At 41.3% G+C, this 27,886-nt stretch overlaps 1 protein-coding gene across 1 annotated transcript in view; it reads left to right on the top strand.

Annotated features, from left to right (window-relative positions):
- Nucleotides 1-27,758, top strand: part of lrrc75a (leucine rich repeat containing 75A) — a 32,659-nt gene extending 4,901 nt beyond the window's left edge. Inside the window, exons 2-4 of the mRNA XM_072692019.1 lie at nt 357-485; nt 5,890-6,002; nt 25,292-27,758. Of these exons, the coding sequence (XP_072548120.1) occupies nt 357-485; nt 5,890-6,002; nt 25,292-26,129 (1,080 nt within the window). The 3' untranslated portion in view covers nt 26,130-27,758. The remainder of the gene's footprint in view (nt 1-356; nt 486-5,889; nt 6,003-25,291) is intronic.
- The last annotated feature ends 128 nt before the right edge of the window (nt 27,759-27,886 follow it).

Below are 27,886 nucleotides of genomic sequence, written 5' to 3'. Positions count from 1 at the left end.
GGTTGTTGAATGCACCTTGGAAAGATAGATGCAGTTGAACTGCTACAACATGTGGCTGAAATGCATCTTAGACCACCTCCTGAAGTGGTTTTACTGATCTGGACCTAGGCTTTGAAACTGTGGTGATCAACGTTGTTCCGAATGACAGTCAGGCCGGGACAAATGAACAAAATACATTAATATGCATCATTAAAAACATGAATACACATTTCATACATGAGGATTTTTAAAGGCAGTGTATTGAATATGCTTTGTAACATTTAAAATGGGTGGAGCTTGCTGCAGATCTGGGCGTGGTCTTCTGCTGCCGCACTGGTTAACTGCTCCTGTGCTGTTTTTTTTTTTTTTTCATGTAGGATCTGGGAATGGAGTCTACATCTCTGGATGACGTTCTCTATCGCTACGCCAGCTTCCGGAACCTGGTGGACCCCATTACACATGACCTGATTATCAGTTTGGCCAGATATGTTCACTGCCCCAAGACGGTAGAGTGATTAGTTCCTTAATACAGAAATATGATCACATCTCAGTGCATGCACACACAGAGTCACACAGCAGCACACATAGTTTTTCCCCTTTTCAAATGATGTCTGTGGACCGTAGAATAAGTGTGTTTGTTTTTGCCATGGGTGTGTGTGTGTGTGTGTGTGTGTGTGTGTATGTATGTGTGTCACTGCAGGCTACGAGAGAGACAGGAAATGAATGGCACTTAGCTCAAGTAGATATTGAGTACTGGGACAATAGAAGAGACAGTGCCTTTCTCTATCACATCAGATCTCGGAAGCCAACAGCCGTTCATGAGTGTTACTAACAACAATAAAGAGAAAAGCGTTCAGTTTCAGCGATATTGACAGGTAGGTGTGGGAGAGAAAGAACAGGGGGATTAAGAGGCAGGCAGTGTGAGCGACAGCTAAAGCAAGAGGCAGTGCTGCACTCACGAATGAATCACATTCTGAAGACAGGTCAGCCCCCACAAGGAGACTCTTGCTGCTGCTGCACTTAATGGAGCAAATTAAGCACAATAGCACGGCACAAACACCCAACTCAGCTTCTAGCCCGAGCTGCTTTAACATCTGACTATGGAAAACAGAGGCTCTCAGCACTGGCAGGAGCCATAGCAATACCATTATCTCAGTGCATTTGGTGGATTGTCTTTCCCCCCTTTATTATCCATGGCAACGGTCGACCTGAGACTGCTGAAGATCAGGGAGAGCAACAGGGAGGCAGTTTTTGATTTGTTTCCGCTTCGCCTCTGAAATTTTAATGTATTGGGTTTTAAAGGAAACGCTCTTAATTTGACTTAAATCCATGCTTTGGACTTCATTCATCAATATCTTACAAATAATTTTCTGGAATTAGTTCTTGAGAAAAGTCGTAACCAAAAATCAACGTCAGATTCATGATGTGTTTTTAAACTGCAGAATTGTTCACAGCTCATGGATCCTATTGTCCTCCTTAACTGAACAAATCCCTTATGGAATACAGTATGAGGTGGATAGCTGACTTAATGACAACCATGTTACAAAATGCCATGGCTCCGGGTGGTCCAGCAGACCTGAGGATCACTGGTTCGAATTCCAAGTTATGCTACCTGTCATTAGCAGCAAGAGCCGGCGGGAGAAAAACCAGTTGTGATCCTCAGGTCCGCTGGACCACTCGGAGCTGTGGCATTTTGTAACATGGTTGCTGGTTGCACATGTGCTAAAGTAGACATGTGTCAGTCCCCCACCCCCCAACACAGTGTCGGGAGCATTACATGTGATAGGTGTTGTGTAATTGGGTAGTCACAGGCAGGCACCGGGGAGCAACTGGGGATTGTTAATGTTGGCAGAGGAGAAAGCACTGTTCCTTCACAGCCCGGGCCACCATTCCTACAAGTACTGGGGATCTAACCAGCAACCGTCCAGTGCCTAGTCCGCGTCTCTATTTATAAATATTATATGATAATATTATCTTTTTTTTTTTTTTTTTTAGCCTTTTTCACAACCAAGGTTGTGATATACAGTAACATACACAACAATACCTAAAGCAAAACCTAGTGTTATTACTACTACACAATCACTCCAAATAAAGGCATTAAAAAGTAATAAGGAAGGTTTAAAGTGAGCTTTGAAGGAGGAGAGTGAGGAGCAGACTGGACAGGATTGCGGTAATGAGTTCCACAGTATATGGCCTGTAACTGCCCTGAGTGCTGACCAATCTGAATTTATGGACAGTTAGTCCATTGCCAGAAAATCCAAGAGTGTAGGCAGGAGAATTGGAGTGAAGTAGCTCAGTTAAATAAGGGGGAACTAGGCCCTGTGCGGCTTTATACTGCAGAAGGTTTAAGGTATAAGAGGAAGAGACAAACTTTTGCAGGTAACAGTGTGTATGTAAACATCTTATAGAGTTGAAGCAGTGGTGATGGATAGTTGAGACAAAGTTGAGCCTGTAGCAGAGTGCTGTGTTTATTATTGATGTGTCTGCTGATGGCAGGAACAGGGTGAATGCTGAAGTGAACAGAACCACACTGAGCCACACATGCTTTATTTACTAAAGACTGAATAACAGTAGCAAGAAATCCCCCAAACAAGCATGAACTGAACATGAATGGATTACAGGCATGGTAGTGTGTCACTTGGCAAGATACACAGCATGAGGTGATGCCTATGGGTCACAGACCTCCGGCATTTATTGGCTCTAAAGGATACAGAACAGTTTTATTTGGCTGTGGTTCATTTATAGGTCACCTAGTATCCGTGTAAATATGCTAGAATAAAAGCTGAAATTTTACACATCATACATTTCAAATCCAATGCGCTGGAGTAGAGAGCCAGAACAAGACCAACTGTGGCACTGTTCCTTTCTATTCTACATCTAGACCATACTATACGTATTATTTAGAAATATTGTGGTCCTCTCCATCCCAAAAATAAGACATCAGTGTGACAGAAGTGGTGGCAGACGTGGTGCGAGGCAGAAATGGAGTGTATGCAGCGTTCTGGCTGGAATAGAACTGCAGTGCTGACGCCCAGTCCTGTCTGCTGTACTACTGGAGCCATGACAGTGTGCGCCGTCTACTATAACATTGCCAGGGGACCCACTGTTCGTCTGCAGGGGACGCTGACCAGCCATGTGTTACAGTCATTCTCACCGCTAGCAGCAACACTACCATTCTAATGCCCGTGCCCCAGTGCCACCCACTGCTCTAGAAATATTCAGACACATTAACCTTAGCAGAGGTCAGTCTGTAAAAACTGCAACCCACAAGGTCAGTATTGATTTAGAAAAGGATCCCTTTTATCGACAGGCCAGAGTTTCAATGCAGAGTGTCTGCCCATGTGTGAGAATTCGCTACAGGAGGGTACAGTACAGGTTGTATTTCAACTGACAAGCTGAAAGTCAACCTAAGAGGTCTGCTTCGTCTCCACAGAATGCTGCTTTATTTATTATTTATAATATTATTATCATATTATTATATTATTATCAGTCCAAAAATTAGAATTAGAATTAGAATTTTCCAGATAAAGATGCGAAATGCACTCGTCTCGGCGTTCACAGTCATTTCCCCAGGCCATTCTTTATATAACGCACTTATATGAAGATTGGTGAAGAAGTGAAAAGCTTAAACCTTTAATGAATTGAGACAGACCAGTCTGTAATGCTAGTAGTTGATTTAGGAGTAGCTGGTGATCATCTCGCTCACTGTAGTGCTGCAGCACATTATATTTTATTATAGGAGTGATGTATTTTAGCTGAGTCATTCTACAAATGGATGCCATTTCCATGTTGCAATTATCAAAGCTTTCATAAGGAGCATACACTTTATAATTTATAACATGTAATAGATTTTAGATGTTAGTTCAAACTAACATATTTTCTCACCTCAGGCATAAAACCCTTATTAGTATTATCATTTTTATTCAGACATGGGAGATATATTAACATTAAAATGTGACAGGGTGGAATAAGACAAGATGGTAAATTTTGTACCAAAATGGCCACAGTTCTTTACATGGTCAAGTTTCTGACCAATCATGCATGCCAATTTAATAATTTATAATTATAATCATTTATAATATAATTTTCATTATATCAAAATGTTAAAAAACTGACTTTTATAGCAACATACAAACTCACCAACAAATCATAATTTGACAAACAAATCATAATGTTTTAGAAAAAATAAGGTTTATTTATATTAAAATGTGACAGGGTTGGAGACAAACAATAAGAAAGGTTTAATATACAAATTTGATTTTGTGATTATTTTAAAAACAAATCAGAAACACACTTGTGAATGCAAGTTACACCCCTTTTTTGACTTTTTTCAATATTAGGGTTTGTGAGGGGTGGGGAAAGAGAGAAAGTCATTCATATGGCCCTTAATAGCAAGTCGTGACAGCCCTGATAGATGTATAGCCCCTGCAAGTGATATCCAGTATCGGGTGCATTCACAGAACTGCTGAAAGGAAATTTAACCTCAGAGTGTTTGTTTCCAACTCGAGCCCAGGCGACTGAACGTGAATGACATAGCTGCCCTACACATGGTCGCTAAATTGCCACAGTAGTTGTGGTAAAAAAAACAAAAGGATGTCATGTCCCAAAGTGATGTTCCACTGAATCCAGGCAACTTTATAAATACACAGATGCTGATAATGTCTCTTCAATTAATAAACAGTAACTTAAATAAGAGGCAGAATAATAAACCTCAGCAGAGAATCTCATAAAACCTGTCACTATGCAGCTTTACAGCCTGTAAAATACATAATGTACACCTGCAGCTTACCTCACACGCACACACAGACACACATGTATGCACAGAGCCACCATCGCTTGTCTAAACCAGTCTATTGGCTTTGCCAAAATGAGTCAGAAATAGCAAGTCTGTCAGTCTACATTGCCTTGCTCTCCTGTCACTACAGTCGGCAGCAAAATTAGATTTTTCCCCAACCACTCTAGACCTCCACTAGACAACATCAAAGGAACATATAATATTGTTATATAGTAAATGTAATTGGTTCATTAAAACCTGCAGGGTTGGGATGTAATGGAATACAAGCATTATTTTAAGCATGTTTTCACAATAAGAAATTAAATGTCTGTATGCAGTCCATAATACATGTCTAAAATAACAATGCTCAATACATATTTATCGTTTACATTTTTAATGCTTACTTTCTAAATAAAAAAAATGTGTGGAAGTGTTACATAAAACATGAGTAGACTGATAAATCACTGTGCTGATCTGTTATTTATCTCAGTGTTACTGAACTCTACTAAAGCCTGAGTAGACTGATAAATCACTGTGCTGATCAGTTATTTATCTCAGTGTTACTGAGCTCTACTAAAGCCTGAGTAGACTGATAAATCACTGTGCTGATCAGTTATTTATCTCAGTGTTACTGAGCTCTACTAAAGCCTGAGTAGACCATTAAATTACTGTGCTGATCAGTTATTTATCTCAGTGTTACTGAGCTCTACTAAAGCATGAGTAGACTGATAAATCACTGTGCTGATCAGTTATTTATCTCAGTGTTACTGAGCTCTACTAAAGCCTGAGTAGACCATTAAATTACTGTGCTGATCAGTTATTTATCTCAGTGTTACCGTTTTTGAGGGATACATTAACTTAGCAGATTTAGTAATTCAAATGACAGGCAGTTTTTCCATTAAATTTGAACAGAATTACTCAGTGGAATACTTAAGGTACTTTTACTGTGTTTAGTATTTAGCCATCACTACCTTTTCAGTTGGAGTAGAAGTAGGAACATCTCTAGGTACATGACGAATGACATATATACATATGGGATGCTATTTTTATGCAGGAACAGTCCTTTAAACTACTATGTATGTTGTGTAACTGATACTTTCTACTTATTCTTCTCTCTTCTCCTCTGCTTGTACCAGGAGGGGGACTACCTGGGGGCCATGGAGAAGGTGTGCCGGCAGCTGACCTACCACCTGAGCCCACACTCTCAGTGGAAGCGACAGGGCCTATTGAAGAGGAAGCCACAGGCCTGGTAAGCAGGGCAGACGGCACAGAGGAGGAGGGGGTGGTGGGTGTCATGTGGAAGCAGCAAGGGCATTTGCAATGTCGCCTATTTCAGTGGTGCACCAGGCCTCTCTCTCTCTTCTCACCATCTCACATTCTCTCATAAGCTGACTGCAAACTATGCGATAACACCAGACTTATAAGTTTACTGCATGTCACGCAGTGCAAGATGATGCCAGCTAAATTGTAGCCAAGTAATGGTGCCAATAAAATTGTGGCCAAACGCGGTGATAGACTGTGCAATATCTTATATATGCACATGTGCTGCATGCCAGATTAAAAAAAAAAAGACAAAGAGGCCTACAGTGCAAGAAAATGACCACCATCTGTTTGGATCATCCGTTCACTTCTGCCATGACCACTGCTATTCATGGGTGCCTAGTTTTGTGTGGAGGTAGGAGAACTGATTAGGTTTTCATGCACTGGGGGAAAATACTTTCTGGGTGAATATGAGCTATTAATGTGATTTCAAACATTTTGTCTAGAGTTTTTTTTTTTTTTGCTTTGGACACAATGTGAATCTGCTAGTTGTTCTTCACATTGGTTCATGATGAATGGACCACTACAAAATGCTACAAAATTACTTGAATATGTAACTACTTGAAGCTGAATAAATCACCCTACAAAAACCTATACAAACTAATCAACACTATATATACAGTTAACGTGTGGTAAAACTACACTACACACACGCTGCCTAAATTATGAGGAGTACTAGAAGGCTGCTGAAACAGTTCCTCAATACTACTCGTCTCCCTCCCAGCACCACACCCTCTCTCTCCCAAGTTCCCCTCCCATTTTTTTTGGATTGGCAAATTTGGATTTGGAGATTTGGAGTTTTATGAAACCATAGGTGGTCATTACTCTACAAACATTCTAAGATCACCAAATTTAACGCCAAAGAATTCTTCCACAATTGCAGTGCTTTTTGTGCTTCAAAAAGTGCTTTTTGACTGTAACAGTATTATCATGGCAACAATCAGAGCATATAACTACCTTCTCTCTCTCTCTCTCTCTCTCTCTCTCTCTCTCTCTCTTTCTCTCTCTCTCTCTCTCTCTCTCTCTCTCTCTCTCTCTCTCTCTCTCTCTCTCTCTCTCTTTCTCTGCTTTATCTGTTCCTAATCTGTTCCGTTCCTCTCCAATAGGCCATTATGTTATCGGCCAACTCCATCAAAGAGAGAGAACAGAACAGCCCCCCCCATCATTCGCTGAGCACCCCCTCCTTAATAAACATTTTCACTCAAGTTCAATTTTAATGCAAGCGCACATGATTGAAATAACTGCCTGAGCTTCTGATCTGCTCATAGGAGGCAGGCGGCCTCACAAGGCCTTGTTCATTAATTAAAGTGATTAGTTGGTATAAAAATAAAAACGCTCCCTGGCTCCTTGCAGCAGGCTGTCAAACTAAGTCGTCGCTCTGCCTGCTGTTTGTCCGAGCCCTGATTTGTCAGCGCCAAGAGAATAATGATAAATTGAAAAACATGACCTCAAATGTGCTCTCAAACTGGGCTTTGGGCCTGGAGCCACACTGTGAGGACTCCAGAGATTCCCAGAGGTGCTTAGGGAGACATTATAATGTATATTTATTAGCGTATTGTGTTACCGGATCCCACATCCACACAGTTCACAGTCTCCTCCCTCCATAGACTGCTGCCTCAGCCACTTTGCTCTTTGCCTCTCCATTGATGAAGAGCAGCACTATTTACTCAGCGCATTCAGTCAGTGAATGAGGAGGCCTGATCTCCAGCACCTAATGCAGCAGGCTGGGTGCTTTTGTACCACCACTCTGCACTGTCAGATCACACTTCTGCATAGCTTGGTCATGACGCAGTCTGTGTGTATGTATGTGTCTGTCTGTCTGTGGGTGTGTGTTAATGCTGTTATACCCAACTGGAGGTACAAATACTGGGGGTATAGTTGAGTTACCAGTTGTTATGATAAACAATACTATGAAATGTGTAATATAATTGATAAAAAAGGTTAGGAAAAATAGAGATATAAGATATAAAAAAGATTTAAGGCTCTTACTGTATTGTAGTGTACACAAGATGTCCAGATGTATCTTTAGCACTTTTAAGTGATGGCCAGATGAATCTAGCTCTTTTAGCCACACTCATTGCTAACAGGTGCATAAAATTGTGTACACAGCCATGCAATCTCCATTGAACAATGGCATGAATTTCATACTGAAGGATCTGGAGGATCCGGTATAGCACTGTTGTACAACCACTGTTCATCATTAATACCGGTTCATTACTCCAATAATGTTCAGACAGACTTCCGGTTCAGAAGAGCTCACTGTAATAGTCTATGCTGCAACATTTACATTGTGTGACAGTTCTTTAAAGGTGCCAAATTATGTGTTTATTGCATATTTTAAGTTGCTATTTGACATATAAATAACAAATATGTGACTTTGCTTGGAGTGAAAGGTGTTCAGATCTGTATCATTTGACAAGTCTATTTACAACCCTGTTAATGTACCGCAGAATGAAACACGCTGATTTTCCTTTTGCGATGGGAAGGAAAACTATAAGCCACAAAAGCTTGCTGAAACCACAAATTATTATTACTATAGCTTAGTGTCTACACTGTAACAAAAACACTGTAAGTCTTGCCCAGTAGTGTTGCTGTCCTCTCATTGTGTCCTCTCAGTGCGATGAAAAGATTGTAACAGGTTAGCTTTTGGCCTAGCTTTTTAACCCTCCTCGCTTTTTCCGGATTTGGCTTACTTGAAATTGACTGTTAAAAAAAGAAGTCAGTGCTTTCCCTTCTGATTTGGATTTGGTAGTCAGCTCAGGTATTTCAGATTTTCGAGGGAGCAGACGTTGGAGAGATGGTAAAAGGCACTTGGCTAGTATTAGTTTTCAGCCTAGCGTGGATCCCTGTTTGCTCTCCCCAGCTTTACTTTGTTGCTTGCCAAGTTTAAGCTCTTCTTTTGCAAACACTAGCACTGGAAAATCTGCAGTCACAAGGCCTGGTTCACATAGCAACTTGTATTCCCATAACTAGCAGAGTCTTTCCAGTATCAACAATACTGCTTTCTCCTGTAGTCACCAGCTAGGACTAGGGCTTTGGCTAGCAGGCTGAGTGTAGGTCAATTTTGGAGGTGTAAATATAAAAAGTCAAAACTTTTCCTGTCAGTTTTGGAATTTTGGAATCCCTGCTCTGTTTAGGTTATGCCTCATTTTCTCATTTCACTTTCATGTAGTCTTGTAACTCTTATTACTCAACATTGCTAAGGTAAATACAGTTTGACATTCTAGTCCCCATTTAAACATTACACTCCAAACTACAGTGGTCCTTCTATGGTGTTGCCATATTGTTGGGAATGTATGGGAGCAGATGTCACCATGCTTTTTATCATCACTGACAATAACCATGACTTTTAAGGATGTGGGGGTACATAAAGGCAAAAAAGAAAAAGTTTGGGAGCCACTGCATTAATGCATGTGTAGTAGGAGTGGGAAATAGATGGGTCTATGTTTATAGCCTGTACTGTTGGAGGCTCTAGGGATTCTTCTGAGCTTTCTGCTCTGTGTGCTGATTTCTCCACTGCTCCCCAGGCCTGGGTACAGGAATGGATGGATAAAAGCCTCACAGAGCTCCAGCTATTTGGACTCATTGCATGCTGCTGATGTTGCCACTACAGGACTGAGGTAGAACGTAAGGACAGGCATTCCACATTGACCCAATTAAATATCTGTTCTTCCCCCCTTCTTTCCAGTGGGCTTGCATTTAATCCTTGATGTGTGGGCAGATGCAGCAGTGCTGGCCGCCTTAGATTCAGTGCTCTGTTTTTTTTTTAGTTTTGGTCATTGGCTCACTGTTTGTTTGTTTGTTTTCCTGATCGCTCACAGCCGTGTGGGTTATTGTTGCAGACGAGGCTGCAGCTGATGAGATTCAAAAGGGCTGATTAGTCAGACAACCTCTTCACATTTCTGCTGTGCTTGTTTTTTAGCCCAATTACTTTGAGTTCAAAGTACATTTTATGCCATAACAGGAACAACCTAAAAGCTCTCAGAACACTGTGCTGCAAACCTCAACCAGTTTAGTCCATCCAAAAGAGGGTCGCTAAAGACATGTGACAACATTCGAAAACAAGGCTGTAGTATTTCCAAAGCCTGTATGAACCTGAGCGAAGCAACCACTGAAGAGCAGTATGTGGCTCCTCAGTGTCAATGTTTAGAGGGTCAGTTGGTGATCTGTACTGTTAAAGCAGTAGCTAAAACTAGAAATCTTCTCCTCACTTCAAGATCGAGGACAGTTAAGTTAAGTAACTCGACACGATTTGAGTGAAGTGTGATGATTAAGGCATGCAGTTTGCACAGTGCTAACTGGTGTACAGTGTATAGGCTTAAGGTCCTGACACAGCATCTCACTGACTGCAAAAAGCATGGACAGCATAGCTCTAGCGCCTCTGCTGGTTGGTTGTATGATTTGTAGCTCCACCCATCTCCATATGTTTCAAGCCCATTTCAATCTTCTTTTTATCTCTAAACTGGCTTTCTATATCGAGTCAGGGCTAGATAAAGGAATGAATGGATTAACAGCCTTGACTTGACTCTGGGTGCAAACGTGACAACATGGCAGACAATTTTAGATTAATTTCCACAGAACTGAATGGAATACAACCATGGTATCCATGTTTTCTATAGTCAGTGCAGCATCCCAGTGGGGTTCAAGTCAGGACAAGTCAGAATGTGCCACTTGAAAAATTCAATATATATTGCAGAGGTGGAATTGCTCTTGTGCCCATTGTCTTGTTACATGACCCAAGTGTGCTTGAGCTTCAGACCATGGGCAGAGCCTCACACCAACACACTACCACCACCTTGTTTGACAAGTGGTATGACGAACGCTGTGACAGCGTCATGGTGGATGTAACAGGACCATTTTTTTTACTCATCTGTCCATCATCAATTCGTTTTTGGGAAAGTGTTCCAGATGGGCTAAATGGGACCCAGTTGGGCTTCTCAAATGGACCCCATTGTTACTGCTCACTCTCACATGGGTCCCATCTTGGCCCCATGTGCAGTGTACAACCCATATGGGGCCCAAGTTCAACACCTTCTGGTCCCATTATGGACCCTGGTGCGCATCCATATGTGGGGCATGAAACCCATGGGGGAAAAAAAAACTTCCTGGATCCCAGTTGGTCTACCCATTAAGGGTATCTGCGGTGAGCAAGGCCTGCAGTTACATGAATGTTTGTCTGGGTTCTTTTGTGACTTCTTCTTTTGAGTCATTGCTGTGCTCTTAGAGGAATTTTGGTAAACCAACACTGTTTTAACTGTTTTTCTTTTTCTTTTTGAAGATGGTGGCTCTCACTGGAATCCCACAGCCTTAGAAATAGCTTTGTCTACTTTCTCATTTCTTTTCTGTCATGATAGGGTAGGGCTAAGTGAGAGGGACTGGAAAGGGTGGTAATCCAGCCTGAGTGTGTCTAGCTTATTCGGTTAATTAGCATTTGATTGATTGGTTGATTGAGTACCTAAGGGGTAATTACTCTTTCAGGAAGAGTGAGTTGTTGTAATGATCATTTAAAAGCTGTATTTTGTGTTTAGTTAATCTTATAGTCAGTGATGTGTGAAGATCTAAAACAATCAGGTATGGCAAATATAAAAGATATGAAATACTTTTCAAATTAAATTATTTAGCACTGTATGTAAAGTTGCTGTCATGCAAAAGGTGTCTAAAATAGCAGGAGAAAATTATAGGAGATATAACAAAGCTTTTTAGTTTTGAGTGAAAGTCATTTATTTTGTTTTATTCCCAGTAATTTTAGACCAGTTCTGTTGGAACAGAAATTGTGACACAATGTAAAAGATCACTGCCAGATTCTAATTATGTCAAAAAGCTATAAGCTATTGAACCAAGTGAATTTCAGTGGGGAAATTTCTAAGCTGTACAGCACACCTGTCCACCTCTGCCCACAGAGTCCTGACCTATGGGACCAGCAGATATCTTTAATGGAAGCGAATATTTTGCTTCTTAAAAAGTGTCAACCTCATCATTACTTTAACATTAGCTGTAATAGCTGTAAATGAATGATGATATGTAAATTAATTTGTCATTATTGCATTTTCAGTGTTCTAGAATAGCCAAGAGAACCTGCAAACCCTCACACCCCACAAAGTCATTAGTTCTGATCTAACTGTTCTCTTGCTTCATTTTCTTCAGCGATGACTCACTGGCCTTAGTCCTTTCTGCCAGTGTTTCATTAGAGGAGGACATTATCATGAGCTAATGATCCACTCCAGTGCAGGGTTTCTCTCCTGACTGCTCGGTGCAAACGTGGCCCCAACCACCTGCCTTCTTCCGTGCCCCCCATGAGGGTCAGGAACCATAGACATGCTTCATTTTCCAAAATGGCTCATGATGGAGAATTAAGAGACATTAAGCCTTATCATAAAAGCAGTTATGCTTGCACTGAACATTGGTTTTGATGGTAATGTTTTGGTGCTGTTTGTTTCTGTATTTCTGTCCATTACATTACAACCAAAGTTAATAATGGTTGCATAGGCCAGTTGCAAGTAGTTATCTACCCTATATGTCCAGATGTTTGTGGACACCCCTTTTAAAGAATGCTATCAGCTACTAGTCCCTGTACAGAAGTATTGATAATAGAATAGGACTTTCTATAGCAGATAAACATTGGCACCTAATGCCAGGCATATGCTAGAGGGGTATAAAGCCAGCGGGACTGTAATCTCTGTGAAATGATGGTGCTCCATCTAAAACGTTTGGAATTATTTGGGGAGTTGGGGATTAGATGGGGTGGTGATCCTCCTGGTGGTGATCTCACTTACACTCACTGAATGCCTTTCCTTGGGCAGTACAAACTGTTACTCCAATAAAAGCAGTATACACTCTTTTTAATGCCCTTGAAAGGTGTCCCAATACTTCTCGGAGATTACCTGGGTCTACACTGGTTCACAAAGCTTCTCAGAGTAGGAATACTGATCCTGATGAAGTTAATATTACTTTACTGATTAAATATGGGCCATGGTGAACATCTACAAAGCACCATAAAATAAAGTGTTTGCAAATTATGACCTAGTCTATCTTACTCTAAATGACATAAAATCGAGTTATGTTGCAGCAGATGGGAGTGTTGACAGGTTGATGTTTTGGCTGGACTGAACTGTTGGAGACACAGCATCTGCCTGCACTGTCTGCTCTGCAGTGGTAGACACATAGTTCAGCCCAGCACAGCACAGCCTGCAGTTGGTAATAGCTCATAATAACCAGCACTGAGCTGTCAAGAGCTGATGAGAAACGACTCTGGCTTCGATGCAGACAGTCAGACTTTTGGTTACTTCTAAGTGAAAGTTTCCAGATGCAGCGACAGTTTTCTCTCTTGGGTGGTGTCGTCTGTCATTCCTCGATGTGTGTTTGTTGCAGTGGAAAACAGTGAAGTATTAAATTGACTTGATTTGGATATTTACAACACATCTCTAAACTAACCCTTAAAACCCCACAAAACTACGGGTGACCCAGTTGCACAGGTCTTGTTTAGATAATTGTCCAAAGTTGTTTGTATGACACAGAGGGATTTGGTTAGATGTGTTCGATTCTGGAGATTTTAGCAGAAAAGACCAGTCCTGAATGGTTTGTCTGCAACTTGTATGGTCAAGGCAAAACTAGGCAGCATTGTCTCAGTTAAATCACACATTTTCATTGGATTCTGATTGGTTAGCTTACTTGGAGGAGCTCATTTTATTTGTCATCTCACTTCATCAGTGTCATCACTTGGTCAATGAGGAATTAGTGGTCAATGAGAATGACACAGCAGTAAATCTTTGTTTTCAACCCAGCTAATTCTGCAGAAACCCCTGCATCAGACTGCCATAAAATGAATGTGGCTTCTAGTGCCCCCTATGAGGAGTATACTAATATAAACAGTCATATCAGAATATTATGACCACCCCTGGTTTGAAATGAACTCTGCCTGGGACGTCACAAATGGCACATGACCGTGTTTGCTGCATGTATAAATATGTGAGCACACCAGTCAGTTGTAGCAGAATGCAAAATGATCGCCAGAGGCAAAGGACTCGATTAGCCTGATACTCAAACAGGCATGATAATAGGGTAGCAGGAGAAGGGTCGTAGCATCTCAGAAACAGCTAACTTTGTGGGCTGTTCCAGAGCTGCCAAAGTGAAGGTCTCACTAGTCATTTCACTAGTGTCATCCAGGCCAAGGATGGTTATTCCCACCATTAGGACTATCACTATCACAATATTCTGATGAATGTGTTCTGAATATATATTATAACCTTGTGTGGCTCCATTAAGCCCTTCAGACACCCTGTTAGACCAAATCTTTAAACTACACTATCGCATGTTTCAGGCATTATCTAGGGCATTGGCTGTAGCAGCTTTTAATGGGTGAGCTTTTGGAGGCATCAAAGTCCTAGAATGGAAAGCCATGTTTACCTTGGAATAGCTGAATAATGAGGGTTCGGTACGTGGAAGTTATGTATTGTGAACCTCAACTTCAAACACAAACTGTCAAAAACCCAAAACTGTTACGTCTTGACCTGCTATGCGACAGCTACTTTGGGACATATGGAAGCGAGGCTAATAGATGCTAACAGCTAACAGGTGAAGTAATGGTCAAAAATCAGTGAGGGATACACAACAGGCGGTGAAGAGCTGTGCGTTGTGGCAAAGCTAGGTGCTAGGCGGGTGCAAGGCTAAAATCGAACCCTACCAGACACTACTACATTTCTTCAGCTAGCTAACCTGTCAAATTAGCACTGACAGAACCCAGAGAAGATAGTAACACTGCCTCGTAAGACCCTGGAATAATTAGCCTTTAAAATGTTTTTAATACAGTGTTTCATTCATAGGCAAAATAACAGGGTTGTACATAGGCTCGTTTCACACTAAACCCCTCTGAAGGACTGTCTACATCTTAACCATTTAATCATGTAGACTTTTATGAAAAAATAGTGAAGCAGTATGTGTCTGTGTGTGTGTGTGTGTTAGTGAGAAAGTGTTACCATGCAGTTATAGAGGGTGTATCTGGGTTGTTTGCTGTTGAGAAATGATGTCGTCATCTCCCAGGCATGTCTGGTCTTGCTCCCTTTTTTTCCCCTCATCTAACCTTCTCCAAGTTCTCCTGTATCTCCTGTTCAGTCTGACCCTAGCACTTCTCCTCCGGATGTTCTGCTCCTCTCCGTTTCCTTGCATTCGGCCCCCCTAAACGTTTTCATGCACTCTGTCAGTTCTGAACTTTGTTCTAATCTGTTTTCTCCTCTTAGCTCTAACACTTCTCCTCCTCCTTTGCCCCTCGTCTTCGCTGCTGTTGCCTCTTTAGCAGCATCACCGGGGAATATGATCAGAAAATAATATGCAGATGAAGCGGCTGCATTAGTATTCATTCCTGGCCTCCTGCTTGTTGCTTTTTTCTCTGTCATTCCCACTCACGCTGACTCTGGCAGCACTGCCCATCTATTTCAGAGTAGGACTGAATGAGACATCCTGTTTGACATTCCGGCCCTCTTCGTTCCGGGTGCCTTTTTTTTCCTTTAGTGTGTGTGATTTAGACCATTTGTCTAACTGCTCAACATAATGCAATTTTAAAAGGCATCAGCACAAGAGGGTTACTTAAACTCCAACAGCCCTGCGATAATAAGGCCTTTTCCGACTTTATTTAATGCCTAGACCAATGAATCACGCTTCGCAGGGTCATTAAAAGCGTAGCAAAATATTTGGATGTACATTAATTTCTCCTTATTTCAGGAGTGTTCAATCAGCAGCAATTTGCTGCTTTAGTAATGCAATGGTGCTAATGCTACTTGGAACGCATGTGCTACTTGCTTATGTTGTTTACAAAGCTATGTGACACTGTAATCTATAAAAAGTGCAGAAAAACAGTGACTTGCAAAAGTGTTCAGCCCTAAAAGTCATCAGAAGACAACAAGAAGCCATTACTGAAGAAAAACACATCAAAGCTCGCTTGGAGTTTGCCAGAAAGCATCAGGGTGACCCAGCTAGAATTTTAGAGAAGATTCTGTGATCAGATAAGACACAAATGGAGCTTTTTGGACAAAATCCAAAACACTGTGTGTGGTGCAAATATAACACTGTCTGTTTCTCGATAAACACCATCCCAAAAGGGAAGTATGGGGGTGGTAGAATCATGTTGTGGAGATTTTTCCTTTAGGCTTTTAAAGATCTAAGGGGAAAACTTTGCCACAACATGATTCTACCACAACCATTTTTAAGATCTGCCTTTTGACATTCATTTTAGCAGCAATAAAAACACTAGCTGGATCAGTCTATCATTTGAAGTACAGACAAATCAGTTGATTTTGAACCCTTTCAGTCACATACACAGAGAATGCCTTTTAAAATGTCAAATTTACTGATATGAACAAATTACAAACCATGGACCTAAAACAGATTTGGGGTGTAATTATATATATATATATATATATAGGACCACGTGCACCTATCTGAGGAGGTTTCTATATTATTAGTTCTTTTAATAATTATTCATTTAACATTCAATTTGCTTTATGATTTCATTGTCTTGTGTAATCTTTATGTGGTTAAAGTATAATCACGTCTTTGTCTGGATGTGTGGCCAACTAGGAATTCTCTTATTTTTGCATAAAAGGACCAGTAATCTTGGTTTTAGAGTGTACGTTACTGCTTAGTTAATGTGTTCAAAAACATTCTCATCAAGTAAACACATAAAAATGGCTGGTCGATTCATCAGTGTTAGCGAGACCAGACACGGTGTTATCTTGTAGGCACAATGTCTAAAACCATTTCCCCATGTTATTATGTGTCTGCCCTAAATGCACTGTGGTAACTCTGGCTAACCTCCAATTTGTAGCCTCTACTTCACATATATTCACAGTGGTTACTGAATGAAACCACCACATTTTTGCCTTAAAAGGGTTTCTTCCTTGCACTCATTCCATAAAATTCAGACTGTTTGGTCTCTTTCTGATGGTAGATGCTGTACTTTGACATGAACTGTGGCAAGAACTACCTGCATGTCCCGTATGTCCCGTTTTGTCGTGTGCTCTAGAGCTGTAGCACCAGTCTTGAAGACTGAATTTTTATAGTGAACACTATGTTGTAAAGTGTCAGAAACCAAATAAGGCAGAAAAAGGTAAATAAATAAATTTGTTCTCTTAAGCAAAGTGTTTTTCTTTGTGGTCAATATATAATGATCAATTACACCATAATACAGCATCATTTATTATACTATTTATTAGACTGTTATTATAGATTTACATGTACTGCGTTTAGCAGGCACTCTTATTCAGAGTGACTTAAAACAGCTTAGTCATTCACTCAGAATGACTGAATATCCAAAGCTAGTATCAATAATAATCGTTAATAATAGTAATTCAATACAATAGTAATTTGATAACAATAGCAACATATGGTACTTTCTGACACTACCAGAAATAAGCACCCAGTAACCCTATTGCAACAAGAACAAGGCATAGTAAGCCAATAAAAGTATTAATATTATATGTTAGTGCTGTATTAAATCAGAGATGTTGTGAATGAGGAGACCGGCCACTGGTTATAAATGGGAGTTCTCGTAACACGTGTTCACAGATAAAGGCTCTCCTTTTAACAATAAGAGCCAAGTACAAAAAAAAAGACTGCACCCCCCGCAACACTCCCACCTATGTGGAGATCAGTGTCATTTGAGCTTCAGTTTCCAGTATTTTGGTCTCTCCCCATTCACAGAAATAGAAACCTGGTCTCGTATGACTGGACATGACTGCCCGATGGCATAGCAAAAATGGCCTCCAAGTGAACAGGCTTGCGTATAAGGACTTTGATTAGGGGGTTTTAAAATATAGATATTTGCTTGTTTATTAATTTCTTTTATTCATATTAGTGTACCTCCTGTTTCGCAGTGCGAGTTGTCATTAGTTAGATGCAGAATTGTGCCTTATGGAACAGAGGATGCTCTGGTGGTAACACTGCCCATCTGCCTCTCATGCGGAAACAATCTGAGCTGCATCAGAAATCATTTGTCTTCATTGGCCTGCGATTAGCACATCTTGTGTGTGAATTAGTGAGCTGATTGGATGATCACCTTAGTGGCCCAGCATCTCCACTAGGAGCGTTCATTTTTAAAACTGCTACAAGTGGCCACGCAAACACAGATGGCAATATGTTTGTAGGTTTTCCTCTTTCCCTTCTTTATTTTGTACCTATAAACTGTTGCTGAATTGCACACCAGACCAATTCTGTAAAATGTGCTCCCGGTGTGTCTCTCTCGCCTGCCCACCTACCTACTGCTGGTGTGAACACAGCGGTTCTTATTCACACACACAAACACACATTTAATCATGTTTGTTTACTCAAGCCCCTTCCTCACACCTTTATTGCTTATAGCAGACTGTGGCAGAGGAGAGAGAGTCTCCCTCTTTCTCTCTCTCTCTCTCTCTCTCTCTCACTGTCTCTCTCCATTTCTCATTCTCTTCCTCCCCCCTCTCTGTCTCTCTCTTTAATCTTGATCTTTATTTTATTTACTTCTCCCAGTTTCAGTTATAACATGTTGGTATTGTGTACTATATTGGCAATGTACAATAACAATAATAATAATAATAATAATAATAATATGTATTCCAATAAACAACAAGCATTTTATACTTTATATTTGCGTACAGCGGTATGGTCAGTGGTGTAACAGTATGCAGTGTATTATGGGTCAGCGGTGTAATGTATAGAGTGTGTTACAGATCAGTGGTGTAACAGTATGCAGTGTATTATGGGTCAGCGGTGTAATGTATATAGTGTGTTATGGGTCAGTGGTGTAACAGTATGCAGTGTATTATAGGTCAGTGATGTGATGTATAGAGTGTGTTACAGGTCAGTGGTGTAACAGTATGCAGTGTATTATGGGTCAGTGGTGTGATCTATAGAGTGTGTTACAGGTCACTGGTGTAACAGTATGCAGTGTATTATGGGTCATTGGTTTACGTATGGAGTGTGTTATGGGACAGTGGTGTGACGTATGGAGTGTGTTATGTGGTAATTAACTGTATGAAGTGTGTTATGTCTCAGTGGTATAAAGGTATGACATCACGTAGTGTATTATGAAGTGTGTTATGAGTCAGTGGTGTAATGATATGGAGTGTTTTCTGGGTCTCTTTCTTCACTGACTTTCTTTCTCTTTTTTTTGCTTTTGTTTTCTCTCTGTCTCTTTTTCTGTCTCTCTCTCTCACTCTCACACACACAGTTTCACTGCTCATTCATGCTGTGCACATAAAGGCAGACACTGGTATCACTCCCTGGCTTTGCTTGCACAGGAAAAAGGAAGCGTTCTCCATGTAGGCCTACACACCTGCTGCCTGGGGGATAATTGATCTCGAGAGAAAAAAGGCGAGTGCAGGCGAAGGCCGGGGATGGACAGATAATAGAAGAATGAATGGCTGTTTGAATAAGTGAGAAGGAAGCGGTGAAGTACTTTTGATTTGTGTGGAGTGTGAAGAGGGTGTCTGGCAGGCAGAACCATAAGGTGTGTAAAATGGCATCTGCACTCGCAGTGTGTAGCAACACAGTAATTTCTCCTCTTATTGCAGATGCCCTCGTTGTTGGCTCAAGGTTAAGAGTCTTTAGTATCATTCGTCTCTCTCTTCTCGAGTGGTGAGGAAGCTCTCAGAGACCTCCACACTGCATTGAACTGATTTCATATTTCCAATTGAACTTCAGTTGGCTCCCCTCCACCAAAAATGCACATTAAATTAGGCATGCTAGATCGCCCCTGGGTGTAAGTGTGTGAGCGAGTGGTTGTGTGTGTTTCCCAGCGATGGACTGGCAACCTGTCCACGGGGATGGATAGACAATGGATAGATGGAGGAATATTATCTGACATTTATATTGACATTGTTTTAGCTTTAGGCCCAGATTTAGGTCCTTTAGAGTGTATTGTAACTAGATGTTGACACACACGTATCCAGACACCACTATATCACTTATCTTGTGGTCTGTGAGTCTTACTTTTGCTGTATACATAAACATTGTTTGCATTTTTTATAAAACATTTTTTTTTTATATTAATTGAAATAAATAAAAACAAATGGAAGAGCTGACCTGAATGTATTGAACAGTATGTAAATTGAATGCAAATGTAATTTATTATGTAACCATGTAATAAGGTTAACACCTTAATGCACAACATTAGTCTGTTAACACATTAACCTTTTTTAACATATATTAATCAGCTTACCAAGTTTGGCTTCTGTTTTCTGTCATAGATCTCTCTATTTATAGAGTCTAGTGATGGATCAGGGGTTTTATTTAGTGATGTACATTTACATTTAAAGCATTTAGCTGATGCTCTTATCCAGAGCAACTTACAAGGTCACTTGTATTACAGAGTTGTGTTAGGAGTCTTGCCCAAGGACTCTTATTGGTGTAGCACAGCATAGCCAGACTGGGAATCGAACCCCAGTCTCTCACATGGTGTGATAGTTCACTGAGAGGTAGTGGTGTTATATGTTGCGCCACACCAACACTTCAAACACAGGGCTACTGTACACTGTATTCGTGCTAAAATATGGATTAAATCTCTACTCTAAAAACTAAACTAACTCTCATTCTCATACCCCTCCATCATCTCTCTCTCTCTCTCTCTTACACACATACACACACACACACACACAGCTGCTCCTCTCTTAGCTCTTAGCCCAATGACTGATCGTATATTTACCTATTAAAAAGTAGTTGAAGCATTTTCTCTATTAAAGCTTGTGTATCCGAACTTCGTCATGTTCGAGTTCTCAAAACTACGCTAAGATACTTTAAGAACAAAAACGGGTTCCTCTAAAATAGTTTATTAGGCACAACATCACATTTGTTTGTTCTCCTGCCCCAAAATTCAAAAATGTCCTGGCTAGCATTTTTCTAGCAACTTGTGATTAATCAAAATTAGTCACAGAATATTTGTTGTGATTAATGCAATTAAATGACTTCATTTGTAATCGATTGACACCACTAGTATTTAGATGTTCACACTTCAGTAGTAGAGCAAAATACCAATAATATTGAAACCTTTAAGAGTTAATAAATCCCCACAATAGTGAAAAGCAAGGAAATATTTTACGAGGTCATCAGGAAGAGACAAATGTCAGGTTGCCGGTTATGAGATAAGGGAAGTTGTTGACTTAGGGTTGATTGAGAGCGTGGGATTTGGGCTCTGGGCCAGTTAGATAGAACTCTGCCTCGGCCATTCCTCTCACAGTGTTGTTGATTGCGTTTGCTGGGTCAGTGACAGGGCTGGAGGATATGTAAGGCCGAAGACTCACAGGGCAAGGAAATGTCTATCAGGTCATTCTCAGCATGAAATATGAGCATGAAATGTTCAAGTCTAAAACTAATCCATGGCTCCTCTCCACCTCTTATGGAGTGAAGGAGTCCATATCTCGCGAGTGCCGTCAAGTGTGCAGATGACTATGATTCATCTGATGCTTAAATCCTGCCAAAAAATCCTTGCCCCCCCCCCCAAATCCTCTCATTTCTGAAACTTCAGTGTGTAAGACTGTCTATTTTAAGGCGTTCTGCAAAAAAGAGGGTTTTTTGCCACCCGAAAATGCCAGCATACAGTGGGGAGAACAAGTATTTGATACACTGCTGATTTTTCAGGTTTTCCCACTTGCAAAGCATGTAGAAGACTGTAATTTTTATCATAGGTACTCTTCAACTGTGAGTGATGGAATCTAAAACAAAAATCCAGAAAAATACATTGTATGATTTTTAAATAATTAATTTCCATTTTATTGGGGGAAATAAGTATTTGATACACCAGAAAAAGAAACTTCATATTTGGTACAGAAACCTTTGTTTGCAATTACAGAGATGAGACGTTTCCTGTAGTTCTTGACAAGGTTTGCACACACTGCAGCAGGGATTTTGGCCCACTCCTCCATACAGATCTCCTCCAGAGCCTTCGGGTTTCGTGGCTGTCGCTGGGCCACACGGACTTTAAGCTCCCTCCAAAGATTTTCTATTGGATTCAGGTCTGGAGACTGGCTAGGCCACTCCAGGACCTTAAGATGTTTCCTACGGAGCCACTCTTTAGTTGCCCTGGCTGTGTGTTTTGGGTCGTTATCATGCTGGAAGACCCAGCCACGACCCATCTTCAGTGCTCTTACTGAGGGAAGGAGGTTGTTGGCCAAAATCTCACGATACATGGCCCCATCCATCCTTCCCACAATACGGTGCAGTCGTCCTGTCCCCTTTGCAGAAAAGCATCCCCAAAGAATGATGTTTCCACCGCCATGCTTCACGGTTGGGATGGTGTTCTTGGGGTTGTACTCATCATTCTTCTTCCTCCAAACATGACGAGTGGAGTTTAAACCAAAAAGTTCTATTTTTGTCTCATCAGACCACATGACCTTCTCCCATTCCTCCTCTGGATCATTCAGATGGTCATTTGCAAACTTCAGACGGGCTTTGACATGCGTTGGCTTGAGGGAGGGCACCTTGCGTGCACTGCAGGATTTTAATCCTTGACGGCGTAGAGTGTTACTGATTGTTTTCTTTGAAACTGTGGTCCCAGCTCTATTCAGGTCATTGACCAGGTCCTGCCGTGTAATTCTGGGCTCATTCCTCACCTTCCTCAAGATCATTGATGCTCCACGAGGTGAGATCTTGCATGGCGCCCCAGACCGAGGGAGATTATCCGTTATTTTGCATTTCTTCCATTTTCTAATAATTGCACCAACAGTTGTTGACTTCTCACCAAGCTGCTTGCCTATTGTCCTGTAGCCCATCCCAGCCTTGTGCAGGTCTACAATTTTATCCCTGATGTCCTTACAAAGCTCTCTGGTCTTGGGCATTGTGGAGATGCTGGAGTCTGACTGATTGAGTGTGTGGACAGGTGTCTTTTATACAGGTAACGAGTTCAAACAGGTGCAGTTAATACAGGTAATGAGTGGAGAACAGGAGGGCTTCTTAAAGAAGAAGTAACATGTCTGTGAGAGCCAAAATTCTTACTGGTTGATAGATGATCAAATACTTATTTCCCCCAATAAAATGGAAATTAATTATTTAAAAATCATACAATGTATTTTTCTGGATTTTTGTTTTAGATTCCATCACTCACAGTTGAAGAGTACCTATGATAAAAATTACAGTCTTCTACATGCTTTGCAAGTGGGAAAACCTGAAAAATCAGCAGTGTATCAAATACTTGTTCTCCCCACTGTATGTAAGAAATAATCTTCCTTTTCTCTGAACTGCATGATGTGTTTTGAGACATTTGGCGGTCTTTAGAGAGGTTTCACTTGAAGATGCACTCAGCATGAGAGTTCTGGAAATGTACGAATCTTTTTTCGGGGATCGAGACAATTCGGCAGCATTTTTCAGATGCTGGATCATAATTGAGATCAGCTCGCCTCCACCCTGCCTGACTTCATGGTCTGTTTATTGTTTTCATAGCTGCCAAACGACGTTCACGTCTGATCCTAGTTTTCCTTTTTATGGCAATTAGTGCAGCTCTGTTTTTATCATTTCTTCACTTTCTCTCTCACTCCTTTCGTGTGAGCTCATTCACTGGAATGTCAGTGTTCCCTGCTGGACTTATTTTTAGCTCTCAACGTGTGCAGCAAGTGCCGTGCTTCACTTGCTGGCATCGTTTTAACACTCTCACTGCAGATAAACATCTGTAGGCCCCGCTCTCAGTCATTCCCTACTTGCTATCCGTCCGTTGATCTCCAGGAGCTTGATTGAGTCTCCTTAAATTGTCATAACAGTGTAAATATTACCATTTTAAAGCATAGTCAACTCATTCATCCAGTGTCCTAGAGAGTGTGTGTGATTTACTTGCACCTTCTCTCCAAGAACTTCACCTTTTCCACCAATCTGAAAAACACAATGGCTGTTGGGTTTATATGGTTCCTGATGTCAGAAATGTTGCTTTTGAAAAAGAAGCCCTTTTTAAAGATTGTAATAATTAATTAGAATAAATGAATAAATACATTAGCTTGCAAACCTATCTTTGTTCATCTCAGATTTCTGACTTTTGGAAGCAAATAGTAAACAAATGTTATGCTGCATAAATTCAGACATGTTGATTGGATACTGATTGAGGACAGCATGTTATTTTAGACATGTTTTGCTGATTTTCTAAGTAAGTAAGTAAACAAATCCTCTACAGAAATCACCCTTAAAGATGACATTTTTCTGCTTCTATTACCAGAGTGGTGTAATGCGCTTCCACTATGGCCGGGGTATAGCGATTTTGAATCCTGATCTATGTTGCTTTGCCATCAGTGGCCGGAGTCTGAGAGAGCACAGTTGGCTCACTCCTAAGTAATGTTGGCTGACAGAGGCATGTGTTAGCGTTCCTCCGCTGCCACGTTTGGCAGTTCGAAAAGAGGCGGTGGCTGATTTCACATGTATATAAATATATGTCCTTTTCCTGTAAAAATTTGATCGGAGGTACCTGTAATATTTGTATTGGGCTAAATTAATTAAGGGCGGTTAGCTGATGTCTATCATTATCAGAACCAGAGACACCACAGCATAAAAGCGGTGTATAGAGTTTCTTGTTCACTGTTGAATATCAGTATCAACTGTGCTCTCCTGGATAAAAGAAAAAAAAGACATTGCACTTAGTCTTCAGTAAATTTCTGATTCCTCCTTAACTCAAGACCAAGACAAGACCAAGATCATTCATATGTGGTCTGGTACTACAATGCTGCACATATACACCCAACAGCCATTAGCAACATTAGCCAGCCATTTGTACTGCCTAATACTGAGTAGTTCCCCCTTGTGATCTGTATTCGAGGCATGGACTCCACACGATCCTTTAAGTCCTGTGAGTTGTGATCCACGGGGGCCTTCGTGGATCACATTAATGAGGTTCACTGGTTCACTAATTTGTTTTTTCTTGGACCACTTTTGGTGGGTACTGAACACTGCATACCAGGGGCCTGCCTGCTGTTTTATAGATGCTCTGGCCCAGTTGTCTAACCAGCACAGTTAGGGCCTTGTCAGAGTGGCTCAGATCCTTATCCTTGCCCATGTTTTCTGCTTTTAACACATCGCCTTCAAGAACTGACTGTGTACTTGCTGACTAATGTATGCCACCCCTTGACGAGATGAAAATGATCAATGTTTTTCACTTCATCTGTCAAATTACCAAACTGTACTTTAATTTAATTTAATAATTATTGTCTTCACTGCTTGAAACGTGATTGTTGACTGTGTGAATGTCTCTCTCGCTCTCTCTCTCTCTCTCTCTTTCTCTCTCAGTTTGAAAGCTGTCCTTTCCATCCCGCCTGCCAGTGGGGCGTTAGACCTGTCGGGCATTCCTCTGGGGGTCAAGGACATGGAGCGGCTGTGCTCACACCTGCAACAGCATGCGTCTCGCATCTCCAGCCTGGAGCTGGGCTTCACCGAGCTGACAGACGAGGCCTTCCTGCTACTCCTCCCCACGCTGGCCGCCCTGCCTCACCTGGAGACCTTGGCCCTTAATGGCAACCGGCTGACACGTTCCGTGCTCAAAGAGCTGACGGACACACTGAAGGATCCGGAGAGTTTCCCCAGCGTCACCTGGATTGACCTGGGCAACAATGTGGACATCTTCTCCCTTCCCCAGCCATTCCTGGTGAGCTTACGCAAGCGCTGCCCCAAGCAAGGCAACCTGCCCACCATCTTGGAGTTCGGAGAGAGCCAGGCCAGCGAGCCAGAGGTCCGGACAGATGGGGAAGGTGACGATGACATAGACGACACGAACAGGACAGTGAGCATGGGAGAGCTTAGGTCTGAAGTGGAGGGTGACCTGGATGGCGAGATGGAGATAGAAGAGATGATGGAGGAGCTGCTGGACTTTGACCGGGAGGTGCAAGGAAAAGACGAGATGGAGGAGGACAGCATGTGGACCATGGACGAGCCGAGGCCCACTGCAGGGCCTTCCCAAGGACATGGCAAAGCGAAGAGGGCGGCCAAGGCCGAAGGAGAGGACTCGCACAGCCAGAGCTCTCAGCTGTCATGCTCCAGTCAATCACAGCACTCTTCGGCAGCCTTGGAACCTCTGAGGAAGGACTCTTCGGTGGATCAGGTGGTGTGTACTACAGGCAACCTGACCTGAACGCACTCACTTTATTTAGAAATCGCAGCCTTTAAACCTGTCTTGTTCGAAAGGAGAAGTCAAGAGCAGACAGACGAGACCCAGCTTTGGACTGTTTACAGGTCAGCACTTCTATCGAGAGCAAAGGGTGTCCTCATGATTGAACAGATTCCAAAGGTTTGGAAGTCCTAGCTTAAATAAAAGAGTAGTGGTCGAGCAAATGATATATTGTGAATATCATGCAGAAAAGGACAATGTATACCAATGTACAACAATGAAATTATAGACAGTAAACCATCCTGTGCAGTTTAAATGCTTCTATTTCAGGTATTGTCCCTTGGTTGTACTGTCCTAGCAATGGACCTTTACAGGGCTGTCACTATGGACTATGTACATTACATCTCAGAGCGATCTTCATTACCTTGACCATTAATTATGGAACTTGACTGAGCAGTAACAGTCCATGCATAGCCTTTTAAAGAATCCAAACTACTTTATCGGAACCGAGAAGCCCTTTTAAATACCTGATTTCCAAAACCTATAAAACTGAGTGGCCTACAATGCATGTTGAATGGGTTATATTTGCATACACATGCATATAAATGGGTTATGTGCATTATCTTCATGCAGTTTGCCAACTAATCAATGCTGATTCATCGAGAAGGTGAATTTGAATCAGTTAATCATGACAGCCCTAGACCTTTACCTATGTGCCTGTTTGACCCTGCTGGAGAGGGGTGTGTGCAAACATGCATATGTATGGTGGTGTAAATGAAAATGCACTCACATGCTTTCCAGAGCACACTTTGTAAGAGGTGAGATTGCCTGAGATTAACAGTCTAGTTCACCATGGCACAGTCTCTTCATCTATGCATCACACACACACTCTCCTCCCCAGCAGCATTAAGCCTGTCCAGCTTCTGTTGAATATGCATGTCCCCAGTGTCAGAATGCACTTGAACTCCAGGGTGCCCCTGACCAAGACATAAAGCAAACCAAATAATTCATGCAGATGCCCACTCCAGGTAGACTTAAGAAAGATCAGTGCTTTATGAAGGAATAGCACCAAAGATGGAGGAGGAAAGAGTGAGACTCTACAGCATTAAACATAAAGATATTACAGTGAGTACAGTATTTTAAATGGTGGCAGTTAAACCTATCCATGCTTTGCTCTTCCTTTTATATACACAGCCTAATTTGTTGGATTTCATTGCTGTATAATTGCTTTTAATTTGTTTCATTTTTCATATAATCAGTCAGCCCTTGTATTCTGAAGTCCAGTGTATTTGATTAGTCTATCTATTTAGTAATGATGTACTGACACAATTCTGTAGCATAGTTTTCTTCACCAGGGCTTTTGTTCAAAGTGAGCTCTCACTTAAATGTACCGGCGATTCCAGCATTCATAAGCTAAAGAAAACGGAATCCGTGTATTTGTACGGTATCTGAATCCAATTCGATCATTTCCCTTTAACATTTTATGATATGGTTTATACTATCCCTCAAAATGGTACATGCAAAGCTTTTCCTACTGTGCTCTCCTGCTGTGAATAAGCCATTTTCAGGTCTATCCATGTCATTCTGGAGGTAAACTCTGCTCCTTTACAGAATGAATGTAATAAATATCGTCTCATTTTGCAGGGATGTAAATCACACTGTGTTTTTGTGGTCTTATTCCAACCTCTCATGATCACAGTGCATTTCTGTTGTGAGAGCTATCACAGACTGTCCAACTGAGCTATCGAAGTAGGATATAATGGTGTGATGAAAAAAAGAGA

Source organism: Salminus brasiliensis, chromosome 11 (assembly GCF_030463535.1).
Source record: "Salminus brasiliensis chromosome 11, fSalBra1.hap2, whole genome shotgun sequence".
Taxonomy (NCBI): domain Eukaryota; kingdom Metazoa; phylum Chordata; class Actinopteri; order Characiformes; family Bryconidae; genus Salminus; species Salminus brasiliensis.
The sequence above is the reverse complement of the archived record's forward strand: the minus strand, read 5'-3'. Positions and strand labels throughout refer to the sequence as shown.